At 38.4% G+C, this 13,889-nt stretch overlaps 1 protein-coding gene across 8 annotated transcripts in view; it reads right to left on the reverse strand.

The window, feature by feature from the left end:
* Positions 1 to 386: 386 nt before the first annotated feature.
* ank3b (ankyrin 3b) overlaps positions 387 to 13,889 on the reverse strand; it is a 115,129-nt gene continuing 101,626 nt past the window's right edge. Inside the window, exons 40-49 of one of the 8 annotated variants that reach the window (XM_051915763.1) lie at positions 11,942 to 12,016; positions 11,502 to 11,633; positions 11,146 to 11,289; positions 7,958 to 8,606; positions 7,630 to 7,855; positions 6,583 to 6,669; positions 5,134 to 5,217; positions 4,870 to 5,007; positions 3,795 to 3,877; positions 387 to 1,605 (exon numbers count right to left, since the gene is read on the reverse strand). In XM_051915763.1, coding sequence (XP_051771723.1) covers positions 3,812 to 3,877; positions 4,870 to 5,007; positions 5,134 to 5,217; positions 6,583 to 6,669; positions 7,630 to 7,855; positions 7,958 to 8,606; positions 11,146 to 11,289; positions 11,502 to 11,633; positions 11,942 to 12,016 — 1,601 coding nt within the window. In that variant the 3' untranslated portion in view covers positions 387 to 1,605; positions 3,795 to 3,811. The remainder of the gene's footprint in view (positions 1,606 to 3,794; positions 3,878 to 4,869; positions 5,008 to 5,133; positions 5,218 to 6,582; positions 6,670 to 7,629; positions 7,856 to 7,957; positions 8,607 to 11,145; positions 11,290 to 11,501; positions 11,634 to 11,941; positions 12,017 to 13,889) is intronic. The other 7 variants (XM_051915756.1, XM_051915755.1, XM_051915758.1 and 4 more) reach the window with 7 other exon arrangements.

A 13,889-nucleotide genomic window follows, 5' to 3' on the forward strand; every position in this document is an offset into this window, starting at 1 on the left:
CTTTTAAGAACATTCAGATATTTTAAGACAGTATACAACCAAGAACATTTTGACCACACTTCCTCAAGTGAATGCCTACTGTAAAGAAATGTATTTTTGTACAGTACAATTCATTATGATATAGGGCTACATTTATATAATTACAAAACACAGTTTCTGGACAGGATGATTTTTATTACTGCATTGCAGTAATGAAAATTTGTGGGGGAAATGTGCTTAATTATAATGAAAATAATGTCACAATGCAACAAATAAATAATAGAAAAAACTGACTTAAATTCTTATGCTTATGTTTCTTTTGGTTTGGGGATGAATATGACTTGGACATGAAATTCCTCCATGTAAATGTTGCAATGCTTCATGTTGAACAAGAAAGAAAACACAGCGAGGATTTGAACACAATTTATTATAAGCTTAAATAATTAATTTGATCATCCAGTGTATGTTTGTTTTTTTCCATACATATGTTTGTTACCAGATCTATCATCCATTAATGCTTGGGTGATTTCTCAATAATGCACCAAAACCAAAGTAAAATTTCCCCCAAAACCACAGCAGCCTTGAAAAGTAGTAATACACTGCTAGAATGATTACAAATGACAGGCTGACAGAAAGACTTCTACATCTTAGAGCCAATACACATGAGAACAGTTAAAAGTGCATCACGCCAGTCGACGTGACGCATTCGGATTTCAGTAATTGTCACTATCTGTAACTGCATAGGGAAACCGGCGCTGTGATGTGATGGGACACAGTGTATTTTAGTGAAGCTGAACAATGAGTCAGAGGTGGTCTGATACTGTCATCTTTCTAAAAAAAAAAAAAGTGAGCATTATCAAGGCTGTGAGTGCACGCATACAGAACATCATTTCCCCTTCTCCTGTGTTATGCAGTTTAGAAAAATCAAAATAAAGTGTATCACATGCATGAAAATATTAGTACTCTGAAGAAGTCTTTGAACAGAACTACAGCTGCTCCAATGTCCGTACCACTGAGAACCGCAGTAGGTTTAAAAGAAATATCAGTTGTTAAAATCAAGCTGGATTTTTTCCTTTACAAACATTTTCTGCTAATAATTATACAAGTGCATGTGAAGCGTTCCCTTAAAATTGGAATCAGAATTGGTAGTTCATTCCTACACACTTGCCAGTGCATTAACAATATTGTGACCCACTCGAATTTATACAGTGTAATTTATATACATCATAAGCTCCAACAGCATTATACACCCCGACATTATGAGTCCGAGAGGAAAAAAAAAAAAGTAAGGCGAGTGTTGAAGGTGATTCAAACAAGTCCCTCCATTTCTGTCAACCAGCAATATGTTTCGTGGCCTCTTTGGTCACGGAAGTGCTTGGGCGCTGCCATGGAGCATCTCGCATCGGACGCCCCCAGTCGATTGAAACGTCGCACCAACAATGTCTTCTCGACCGTTAGCCATTATTGACAGAAAGTTTTTTTCATGCTCATGCGAAATCAAAAGTCGTCTGGCTGAAAACCATTTGTTTTTATGAAAGCTGCAGACACGCGTTCCTCATCCCCTGACCTTGTGCGCGTTTCCAGTGATCTTCTTCCCAGGAAAATGTTTTTGAAACACTTTCAAATCTGAAACACAGTGGGGGAAAAAAAAAAAAAGAAATTATATTTTTCACAAAGAAAATAAAGACTACTTTTAAGAACATTCAGATGTTTTTAGACCATTAAAGGGGTCGTGACATGGGAAATCAAATTTGCCTTGATCTTTTGACATACAGTATAAGAGGTCTTTGTACCATTAAAATAACCTGCAAGTTTCAGAGCTTAAAACATCCTTCTCATTATAAACAAAGCATTTATGTAATCAAGCTCCAAAAACAGCTAATTTGGATATTTGTGACATTACATGGGCAAATAAATTTGCCTCCAGAGCAAGACATTGATGAATAGTTTTGCATCATCACACCACAAGCCCCGCCCACTAGCATTTGGTCGCTTAAAGGGTTAGTTCACCCAAAAATGAAAATCTGTCATTAATTACTCACCTTCATGTCGTTCCACATCTGTAAGACCTTTGTTCATCTTCGGAACAGAAATTAAGATATTTTTTTATAAAATCCGATGGCTCAGTGAGGCCTCTATTGCCAGGAAGATAATTAACACTTTAAAATGCCCAGAAAGCTACTAAAGACATATTTAAAACAGTTCATGTGACTACAGTGGTTCAACCTTAATGTTATGAAGTGACAAGAATACTTTTTTTGCACCAAAAAACAAAACAAAACGACTTTATTCAACAATATCTAGTGATGGGCGATTTCAAAACACTGCTTCATGAAACTTCGAAGCTTTACGAATCTTTTGTTTCTTACTGTCAAAGTCACGCCCCCCAGTGGTGAACCATTGAAATTTCGAAACATGACGTAACGAAACCTTGTTTACTGAAATCACATGAGTTTCATGCTCCGAACCACTGATTCGAAACAAAAGATTCGATGCTATATATATATGGATGTTATCACAGCATCCATATATAAGCTCCTCAGTATTATCAGTAGCTATCGCATTTCTCAGGAGCTAATTACCCTCCTCCATCCCCAGCTCCTCCTCTCGTCAGTCAGGATTTGGCCTTATGATTCCCCTGAATCAGACTAATTCTTGAAATATGTGTACGTTAATTTATTGACATTAATAAAAAATACAAATACAAACTCTATGCATTATCAATCATATTTGACGATAGTGGTCCTTACAGAATTAAGGTTGAACCACTGTAGTCACATGAACTGTTTTAAATATGTCTTTAGTAGCTTTCTGGGCATCTGAAAATGTTAATTGTCTTGCTGGCAATGAAGGCCTCACTGAGCCATCGGATTTTATCAAAAATATCTTAATTTGTGTTCTGATAAACGAAGGTCTTACGGTTTTGGAATGACATGAGGGTGAGTAATTTTCATTTTTGGGTGAACTAACCCTTTAACGGCTGACACTTGCCTACACCAGATGCGAGAGTCGTGTCACATCAGGTGATATTATATGACAACCAAGAACATTATGATCAAACTTCCCCAATTGCTGGGTGCTCAAGCAAGCATAATTTTCATTTTTAGGCAAACTATCCCTTTATGGAATGCCTTTTTGTATACGCTGCAGAAGTTTATTAATCATTTGTGAATTTCGCCTCAAAATCTAAAGAAAAAAAATTCAGGAAAGAAAATGAAAATATGGGAAACACTGAATATATCAACTTATTTTAAATATTTTTAAAAAAATATTTTTTAATACCAACTCTTGATTTGATATACAGTAGAGATTAAACATCTGAGAATACAGTGAAAATATGTGGTTCAAAATCTAATCTTGTAAATAAAAAGTAAAACGAGAAAATGTTATGACATAAAATACATAAGAAATATTTATGATCCTGCACTTTTTCTTGGGCACTAATTAAATCCAAGCATACAGTACATTATTTAAATAATAAAAAAAAGTTGTGAAAGTCATTTCATGTTGACTTTAGATGTCCAGTCAATGTGCACATTCACAATGCAAGACCCAAATGACCCTTCAAACACTTTGTCCTAGTCTGGACATCAGTAAGAGAACAATTGCATGGACTAATTTGCTGTGTCTGCATGTCATCGGTGGGCTGCGGTTCAACTGGAAAAACTGCTGTAACAAAGCACATTTCTCTGGTGACTATTGTGTTGATGACTATACACAAAAGCTCCCGCCTGAACTGGCAGGATTCTACTCTGCTCTGCTTTCTACCCATTGACTTCCACTGACCCTTCCTAGTTTTATGCCTATGGGCTTACCAAAAAGAGCACAACTGTTACGATTGACCCTTTTCCTCCCTTTGTCTTCCTTCCTTCTTTTTGCCCTTCCCTCCTTCTCCAGCCTGAAATGACAGAGGAAAATAAAGTATGTTAGAGATGACTCTAAGGAAGCCGACATTCGACACAGTGTTTGTAGGGTCATTGTTCCCAATGCCCATCAATGGTAGCACAAGCAAACTCTATAAAAGAAAAAAATGAAATTAGTCCCATGGCACATCAACAATGTTCCTTCTCATTTTTGTTCTTGTTGAGCAAAACCTATTTTTATAGAACTTTCAGCTACATGAGCAGAAACAGAAATCTAATAATATATATAAAAACAACTTTCCTTATTATAATAATTATTATAAATATTATTATAAATAGATATACATAAATCCTCTAGTGGATCAAGGCAGGTGGAGCTGGAGGGATTCAGAAGCACTCTGAACCAGACAATTTAAATGTTGAGCAAACAATCTCATTGGCTGCAGGATCACAAGAGGTCAATCAGTCTGCGCCAGCTACTAAATATGTCATGCAATACTGTTATTTTTTGGTTTATTTGTTTTTGTGAGGTAACTCAAGATAAAACTAGCTTTGTCAAGACATCTGTAGCTTTTATTATGAAAAGTAAGTCATGCTCATGAGGAAACAAGGCATTCTTAAAAATGTTAATAGCTTCTTTGGCCTTCTGTATATCTGGAAAGTTGTTTATTTTTCACTTTCATTTGTTGTAGGATGCAGCCTAAATCAATCAGCGTAGTTTCAGTTTTAGCTGAAAATCAATGGACATTGGGAAGGACTCCAGCTAAAACCATTTAGCTGATTGAAGCTTTTTCCCCCCACACATTTTTGAGTCTTCTTTTTCCTCTGAATATGTGTGGGAGCAACATTACAATTGCCTGGTCGCACACGCACAGCTAGGGAACACAGCACATCAACCAAAACAGATCACGTTTCCATTAATGAAGCCACGTCAAACCAAATTCTTGAGTTAGATTTCTAATCCAACACGTTTTGAACACTGCAGTCCTGCACTAGCATCAGCATCAGCGCTGCACACTAATCCAACCTCAGTGTGCTCTCTGTGGGGCCTGGGGCCCCCCTCTTCCTCCTGCTCGGCCCTACTGGCCTGCCGGGAACGTTTCCCACGCTTTCTCCTGCCTTTCTCCTCAACTCCAGCTATGCGACGCACCACTTTACGGACGACCTAAGAAAAGGGGGTGAAGTCACGACTCATGGTAGTGGTTTATACCCACACATGGACAGATGGAAGAGAACAGACGTGGTAAAGTGAGGAGAGGGTGACACTGCTAGGGGTGGGCATGGACATTACTTTTCTGGTGACTAGGTTTCCATCTTCGTCTGTGTACTGCTCCTGTGTCACGGTCTCACCAGGGATGTTTTTGGCCTGATCACCCTACAGAGGTGGAATGCATGATGAGACAATACAGATCTTTCACTTTGTTTTGATCTTTGACTCAGACAGACACACACACACAACCGCACACAGGGTCTGTGAGGACATCTAGAAAACATCTAGAGAGCTTTCATCAGATGTTTTTTGGCATAAGACAATATAAAGATTCAAACCAAACAAAAACTGTCTTATGCAGGCTTACTGTATCTTTCAAATGACATGCCAAAAGCATCAAATTATCCAGTAAATCCAGCCAAGTTTTTTCTTTGTTTTTTTTAATAATCAGTGTTTTTAAAATCTGGTTTGGTTAAAACCAAATCTGAAAAATCAAGATGCACAAAATGAGGTATCAATAAAGCAAAGCTTAATATTAATATGAAGTATTAGTAGTGTAAGTATTTAATTAAAGGTAGGGTAGGCAATGTTTTACATAAACACTTTTTGTTATATTGGTTGAATTTCTCTTCACATCCTGATATCAATCAATAATAGAAGTGGTCTAAATATAAAAAAAATGTACATATATCTTCTGTGAAAGTCTCAGGACCAAAAAATGTTTGTCCAATCATTGCATTAGGTCCTACCTGCCTGTCAACACATGTATTTCCATACCTCTGCACACCCTAATCACGCAGACTTGTTTACACTAGTGCGTGTTTGTTTTAAAATGGCGTTTTAAAATGAAAACGATCCTCGTCTACACTCGCATTTCCACAAAATTTCAGAAACGATCTCCATCTACATTACACAACTGAAAACGCATGTCACATGACTGTTCATGCACACTGGGCATGCGCGTACAAGTGTAAACAGTTGCCTCTTGCGCATGTGGGCAGCTGCAGTATTAAAAAAAATACAGAGTTTAACTGCACAATGGCTGCTAAAAATGACAACAAAGCCAGTGTTATTGTTTACACGGTCGTCGAGGATACGCAGGGCAAATGTAGGCAGCCATGCCATCATTTTCAAAAGTCTCCATTTTGGTCTGTTTACACTGAAACGCAACCCTGTCGTTTTCCAAACTAAAACGGGCTCTGCAGCGTTTTCAAAAGTCTCCATTTTCTGAGGAGGAATGGCTTTGGAAAGCGCTCTGAAGAGAGGGTGGGATCTTATGCTTTTAATTAAAGCTAGCTTGCTATTGCTAGCCTCTCTGAAATTACCTATCCTACCTTTAGTAAAAGTAGAGGAGAAGAACATTAAAAGATGAAAGACAAAAAACAGATGACAAGAGAGATATAAACACTTCAGAAATCACAGCAACTTCTTTATGAAAAGTGTCAGTGTGCTAATCACTTCATTCCCTCTTAGCACACAGACTAAAGCACACAAACCAGCCCAAATCAACAAAAGTACCACTCATAGTACCTTCAGAATCACTCTCCGCCGATACACTCTGGTGGTGACAGTCTCTTCCTCATCAGAGCTGGATTCATTATCTCTACGAGCTTCCTGCTAGAGTCAGGTCAGCACATTACATCAGTGCATGAGCCATCAAGCTCATATGAAGTGCTTCAGACCTTCAACTAATGTTCTTCATGTTACAGATCTCAAGAACTGACAGTGACCCAGCCTTGATAATGGTTATTTCTTCTTTCAGTGGAGAACATAATCACGTTTACATGTGTGCAATTATAATCAATCTAAAGTGTTTCGTTTTTTTTGTGTAGTCAAGCTACAGTCTGTCCAAGTATACATGATGGTTTTGATGTTTAATAGAGTATTTCAAGTATTTTATACACATCACACATCAAGCACAAAATGCCAAGGTCAATTGTAGTCTTACTTTATGTGTATACATGCTGGAAAAAGCCAAGCTACACATTGTCTAGGTCTGTTAGCCCATCTGATATGATTTCAGTCAGAACTTTTAAAGAAGTGCATATAAATGTTATGTTTTTAAAGAAATACCTTTAGAAGTTCCTTGAAGTATTGAAGGTGTGTCTCAATCCACTCCCTAATTCCCTATGGTGTGATTCAGGTACTAGCAAAAAGTCTTGATCTAATAAATACTAGGACACTGACTCAATTAGCTGTGACATGATTACGAGCTTGCACATTATACCTTAGCTGGGATTTCTGCAACCAAAATCTTTTTGGTAATATTTACGTTGTTTAGTGTGCAGCTTCATGGTACCTTGAGTCTTCTGAGACTTCAGAGACCAGAGAAGATCTATTGACATTTGCAGTAAAATAATAAAGTGCAAAATTTTCAGTGCACTGGAACTTTCACAAAGGAAGAACCCAAAAGAAATGGATGACTCCTTGGGCAGTGTACTTAGTTCTGGACAAAGGGGCAGATCGAGACACTCTGAGCCATGTGAGTACATGCTTGGTGACAAACTTGGTTTATCTATCTTAGAAAATCTACAGAGCATTGGTGGCATTTTTTCAAGGTCTTAAAGAACATTGTACCTGGACTTTAGGTTCGGAAACTCCCTCCTCCCCGTTGTTTTGTCCTCTGTCCTCCAGAGCCTCACTGCTCAATTCCTCTCGTCCAGAGTCTTTCCTTGCTTTGCCCTTTGGTTTGCTGGAAGACTCACTGGCGTCTGCCGATAAGACAGCTTGGGCTTGGAGTACTGGATGTTCTCCATTTTGCTTCTCAGCTTGCACTCCAGGTGTTGAGGACATTAGCTCTTGGCTGTGAATGCATTGAAGTTTAAAATACATTACTTGATTGCTACCTAACCTGCTGAGGTTGTAGAATAAGATGACTAGAGTTTGTTGATAGAGGTCACAGTACCTGAACCCTCTTTGCCCTTGTTTATCAGTACCCAGTCCTTGGCCAGATGTCTCAGTCTGCAGACCTGAAATTGAAGACATATCTTTTTCTGCCTGCTGCACTTGGGAGAGGATTGCTTGCAGCCTCTCCTCAGTCATCTCCTCATCCTCTGAGCCTTCCTCCAACTTAATGTTTTCCAAGAGAGACTTTATCTTCTCTTGGGTCATCTCTTCATCAAACCCAGACTTGCCACTCTCTCCAGGAGCTTCACCGGATGAGGCACAAACAGGAATCTTATGTTCCTGCTGCTCTTTTACTGGGCTGTTTGGGAAGACATCTGATTCTTTGGAGGTTTCGTCACTGTCACGTTGTTTTGAGGGGACCACAGATTTGTGGCTGACACCAAGGTCATCTTCAGCTGATCCATCCTCTTGGCCAAGAGACTCTCGACCTCCAATATAGCTGTCCTCTGCCATGACAGTAGGTGGCTTGGTATCTGTAGACACTGGGCCACTAGTGGTTTGCAAGGACAGTTCACTGGGTCTAACAGGGGCACTATAGAACTTTAGCCTACTGTCCTCGCTAAAGAAATCATCCTGACGAAGAGGGGTAGGGGGCTCATAGGTCAACTCTGAGGGGCTCTTGAGCTCCAGTTCAATGTTGTGGTAACCTGAGTGATACAACATAGTGAGATGGAGGAGTACACCAATTGTACACAATGCCACAGCAACAGATGTTATGACAGAGACCTTTGAAAATGTCATGGAGGAGCATGTTGGTGTTAGGGTGGTCTTCTGAATTTAATATACCCTAACTTTATGGCTTTTAAGGAATATTCTGGGTGATTTGCAGAAGTTCCTCCAACTAAAGTAGTCCCACCTTTAAATTTAGATAACTCGAATAACAAACATATTTTACTGAATAATAGAGGGTATGCACTGATGTCACTTTGCCACCGGAACACACCCCTCAACCGGACTGAGTGGCAAAAGAGCCTGCTGCATCACTGGATTTAATAGGGGAAACTGCGAAAATGCGAGTAAAACATGAGTAAATCCATTAGATAGGTCCATTTGCTTCTCTTTTCTTTAGCTTTCGGCAGTCTGTAAAAATATACCTCAAATTTCTTGTCAAATCTATTTGTACAGTCTATTTGTACAGAGCTTTTTTCCATTTTGAATGTGTTTTGTGTGTTTTTCGCGGCATTCATGCTAAAAAACAATGCTGCCACTCAGTCTTTTTGCCACTCAGTGGGCGTAACCACAGTCACTTCGGCCGACGGTGATGCATGCATGCATATGCTCTATCTCTTTTAAGTGATTTAGTACAAGCTTCATATTTCACCTGATAAATCTTCCCTATTGACTACTATTGTATATGGATTACTGTAAGTTTGTTTTCAAAAACAAACTGAGGGAAAAATTGTTTTCTGTGGTAGTCGAAAAGATACCACAGATGGCGGATAGAAAATAAGTCAACCCAGAATATTCCATTACAAATATACCATTAACGTAAGCAACATATAGTATAATTAGTATTGTTATATATATCTTATAGTTCACCATGTAATTTTCAAAGGCAAATAATTACAACACTAAATATAAAGTTCTGGAACATTGGGGTCTTGACGTAAATGGAGGAAGATGGGTAATGATGATGTTGAAGAGGAAACAGACTGAGATTGTTTGGTCAACACTTTAGGGATAGGAGATGAAGTAGGGGTAGTAGAAACTATCATGGACACCAGGTTGCAGAAAAATGAAGCAAGACAAGATAAGATGTTGAAGTGTAAGAAACATAAGACTTATCAGGATGATGTTTCTATATGAAGATAAGAATGCAGTGTTAATAACAGAGTGAGTTACCATAGCATGAATGAAGAGCTGTAGCAAGAGCTAGCACTGATTTACTCCACCACAGAAAGTGAAACTATGCTACAGAGCTGCCCCATTGCGCTTTGAAATGAGGCAAAAGTGTTGCTATGAAAGAGTTGGTAGGCAGTGGAAAAGCAGCTGGTCTGGATTTGAAGCAGAAGCACTCTATCAGGAAGGTTCAGAGGATTCTGGGATACTGAAGGATAAGGCAGCTTGACAGCAAGCAGACATTCCATAGTAGCCAGAGCCATGCTATCGATAAAGCTTCCAAATTACTGTATGATCATTATTCATTAGCACTACACAGAGAGGAACATTAAGGCAATCATGCTGTAAAAGCAGGTTGGATATTATTATGTTTTCATGTATGTAATATCTCAGAAAGTATAGTGAGGAAACAGAGTAGAGAAATTTAGAACACTATTGCTATTGCTAATAGTTAGTTGCTATTGTTTTGTGGAGTATACTCTGTATACACATAAACATAATGTTTATCTTAAAACAGTATGAACCAAATCTTAAACCCATCAGATTTGTCACACAAATAGATTATAAGGCCTTAGCAGATATTCCAATAAAGCACAATAGTGAGTGCCCACTTTTTCAGTGGCCTTGGATTTTTCAGTGCCCATTCAAGAGTTTTAAACTATGAACCAAACCAACCAGCTTTAAGAATCACAACATTACAAACTTTGATTTGAAAAAAAAAGAAAGACTGTGACAATCTGACAAAATGACCACACTATCAAAGCTACTGACGTATAGACATTGATTATAAGTATAAAAACAATATATATGCTTATTGCAAAATATTCAGATATATACAAATATTTAAATAGTGTGAGAGGGCTGAGAGACTGACTCATTATCACTCATATTGCAGTTTATACATAATTGTTTCTCTATGGTGAAAATTAATGTTTTTTTTTTTTTTTTTTAACTTATGGATTCCAACTGTTGCTCCATAAAAATTGATTATAATTTCCACTATTTTTAAGATGGGATTAAGTTTTGATTCAGCATTATATTATGTCATGTACTACATAGCTGCATGCTTTAATGCTTTCATACAAACAAACAATCATAATAACTCTATATATATGATCACACTGATCCCTGACTGGTCCAACACCAGGCTGGGAAATAACAGTGTTGATAATTGGTGAATCTAATTGATTAGAAAAGAAGATTGAGATTTAAACTTAAACTTGAGTTTAAGTTTATACTGGGTTTAAATTTAGAGCAATAAGTGTTTTGCCATGATGGTTCTATGAATCTACAGATTTGTGAGAGACATAGAGAAGTAGAGTTCAGGTAGATGGGGCTAAACTTTACCATCAGCCTGCTCCTGGGAAACAGCGCTATCATCTGCAAAACACCTTGTGCCTGAAATGTTACCATAGTCAAATATCGGCCCTTCCAGCAATGTCACAATATCCAACCGATTGATCTTAGTCAGGACTGCAGTTAAGGCATCCGCTGAAAGGAGAAAAGAAAATATTTTCATGGTTGCACATATCAGCTGAACAATAAATTATGCCTTTAAATTATAAACATAAGTGATATTTCTTGTATAATGGCTGAGAAAATGATTTGGATGCAAAAGTCCAAATCTTACTCACCCTTCTCCATTCCATATGATTAATTATATGGAAATATTTAGAAAATATGTAGTCCATAGGCATACTTACTTGTAGCGTTTTTACCATCTCGGCTAACCCATTTCTTTAATAGCATGAAACTCTGAGCTGTCAATGAGTTTGGGTTTTCCACACGGATGTGATTTATCTCATCAACCGAAAATTCCATTTCCCTGGCCAGCTCTGCAACACATTAAAAATAGATTAACAACTCCTGTGTTTTCACCACTCCCCCGTACACATGTGCGCAGTACTGCAGTGACTGCAGATGGCACACCCTACTGATCACAGCAGCACCGATGCTTTGAGAAACAATAACAAAGGCAAAGACATATGTGTGCAACAATGTTAATAATAAAAAATAGCATTTAGTCCTAAAAATGTGAATAAATTACTTTACATACATTAATAGGGATATATAAACAAATAGAGTATATTTGTGCTAAGGTGGTTATGTAACACTTTGTCCTCTAGGTGGTGTCATTTCTTACCAGTCCAACTTAGACCAAGATGATCCGCCACAATAGCCATACGCAAATCTGTTCTTTCACAGGGGCTCTGAGGGCCTGAGAGCAGAAGATGGAAAGCCATGAAAATCTTTTAAAATGTATGTTATTCAGAAATGTTAGAAAAGTAATAAAGCATACCCTATTCTGATCAAGCAAAGAGAATTACAAGTCTTAGGGAGATTTTGGCAAACTTTGGCCATATCCAAATTATAGGTTGGGGGACATTGATCAGAAAAGAGCTACAAAATATTTAGAAATAGTCAATTAATTTGTCAGTGGTTTTAAGATGTTAGATTTGTGAAGAATGCATCCTACCAATCTAACAGGAAATGTTTAAACCTTCTGACAGTATCAACTTACCAGAAATAAATAAATCACAAATAAAGAAGACACAATTCTAATGTCTCTACAGCTACAGCACAGGTTCAGACGTGAATTCACAGTATCAAATGAAACTCAACATGCGGCATCTTTACTGATGTGCTAGGACTGTGTGTCTGCGTGGGCTCACGAGATCTACAGGCTTCCTTAGCACTTTACAAGAACTACAAACCAATAAAAATGGCCAGCAACCCACTAACACTGGCATGCTACAGTAAAACTGACTTATCCATAGAAAGAGATCTGAAAACAGGTTTAGAGACCAGTACACAACACAAAGAGAGAGAAAATGACAAATGACAGAGATGACATCTACAGTCAGGTCACACCACAAGCAATCACAACGGTTCATGCAACTAAGATCATACAAGTGGAAAGTTTTACAAACTAGGCTCGATCTCCACGCCGGGGGCCACTTGAGGCCCAGCACCCTGACTGCCTTCACCTCCATCAGTCCTCCTACTCCTCCTCCTCCTCCTGTCTCTGCCGGACTGCTCAACCTGTGATCTCACGTCTCTAGCAGACCTGGATGTACTGGAGGGCTGCGATGCTTCTGACAAAGATGTGTTCCTTGATGTGCTGCTTTCTTCATCCTTATCATATGCCTGCATCTTTTTCTCTTCACTGGAAAGGCAGTCCACAAGCTTTACTGCACTACTAGGTATAGAATGACTACTAGAACTTTTGCCAACCTCACGTAATGTCTCCTGACCACATTTACTGCCTGATCTGCTGACTGGACCGGTTTTTGATCTTTTGTTGGTTGTTATTGCTTTGTTTGGCTGTGTTTTAACTTTCTGTTTGGCCACTGTTGTAGTCCTACATTTCCCCACTGGTGAGGAACTAACATTTTTTACCTTCACCATTGGGATCTTAGATTTAGGCTTGACATTTGGGAATGGATCTAATCGATTCCTGGCTACCTGTCTAATCTTTTGAACTGGTCTCAAAGATGTTAAATCGTTTTTACAACCCAGTGGTGGATGAGGTATTCTCACTGGCAACCTAGACTTTGGTGGCTTTCTTTTAATGTCTTTGCACTGGGAGATTAAGTCATTAATCTCTAAACTACCATCTCTGAAATTGTCAGTGTCCTTTCTGATTGAATCCTCATATTGGCTTATTACTTGAACTGAGCAAGGCTCAGACACTGACAGCTGTTCGGTTTGTACACTGCTTTGTATCGAGCAATGTGTTCTAGCATTTAAGGCCTCAAGATTAGTGTTATTACTGCAATTTCTGGAATTGCTGCAAGTTGTCTGGAGGTATGCTTGCGACTCTGCCCTTGATGTGTCTGTCCTTTGATTGTACTTGCTTGTTCTACAGGTTTCTGATCCTATTTGATGTGCAGTCTCTGATGTTTGACCTTGTGAACTATCCCAGTCTAAACAAACAAAATCTCTCCTCTCAACATTGGAAGATTTTAGTCCTATCTTAAAAGAAGAACATAAAGAACTGACTTCCGAATAGGGCGGAGGCTCCATGTCATGAGATGTGTCAGAGTGGTCAGTGCATATCTGAATGATATTGTATGATATAACAGTGTTGT

Source organism: Ctenopharyngodon idella, chromosome 12, assembly GCF_019924925.1.
Source record: "Ctenopharyngodon idella isolate HZGC_01 chromosome 12, HZGC01, whole genome shotgun sequence".
In the NCBI taxonomy this organism is placed as follows: domain Eukaryota; kingdom Metazoa; phylum Chordata; class Actinopteri; order Cypriniformes; family Xenocyprididae; genus Ctenopharyngodon; species Ctenopharyngodon idella.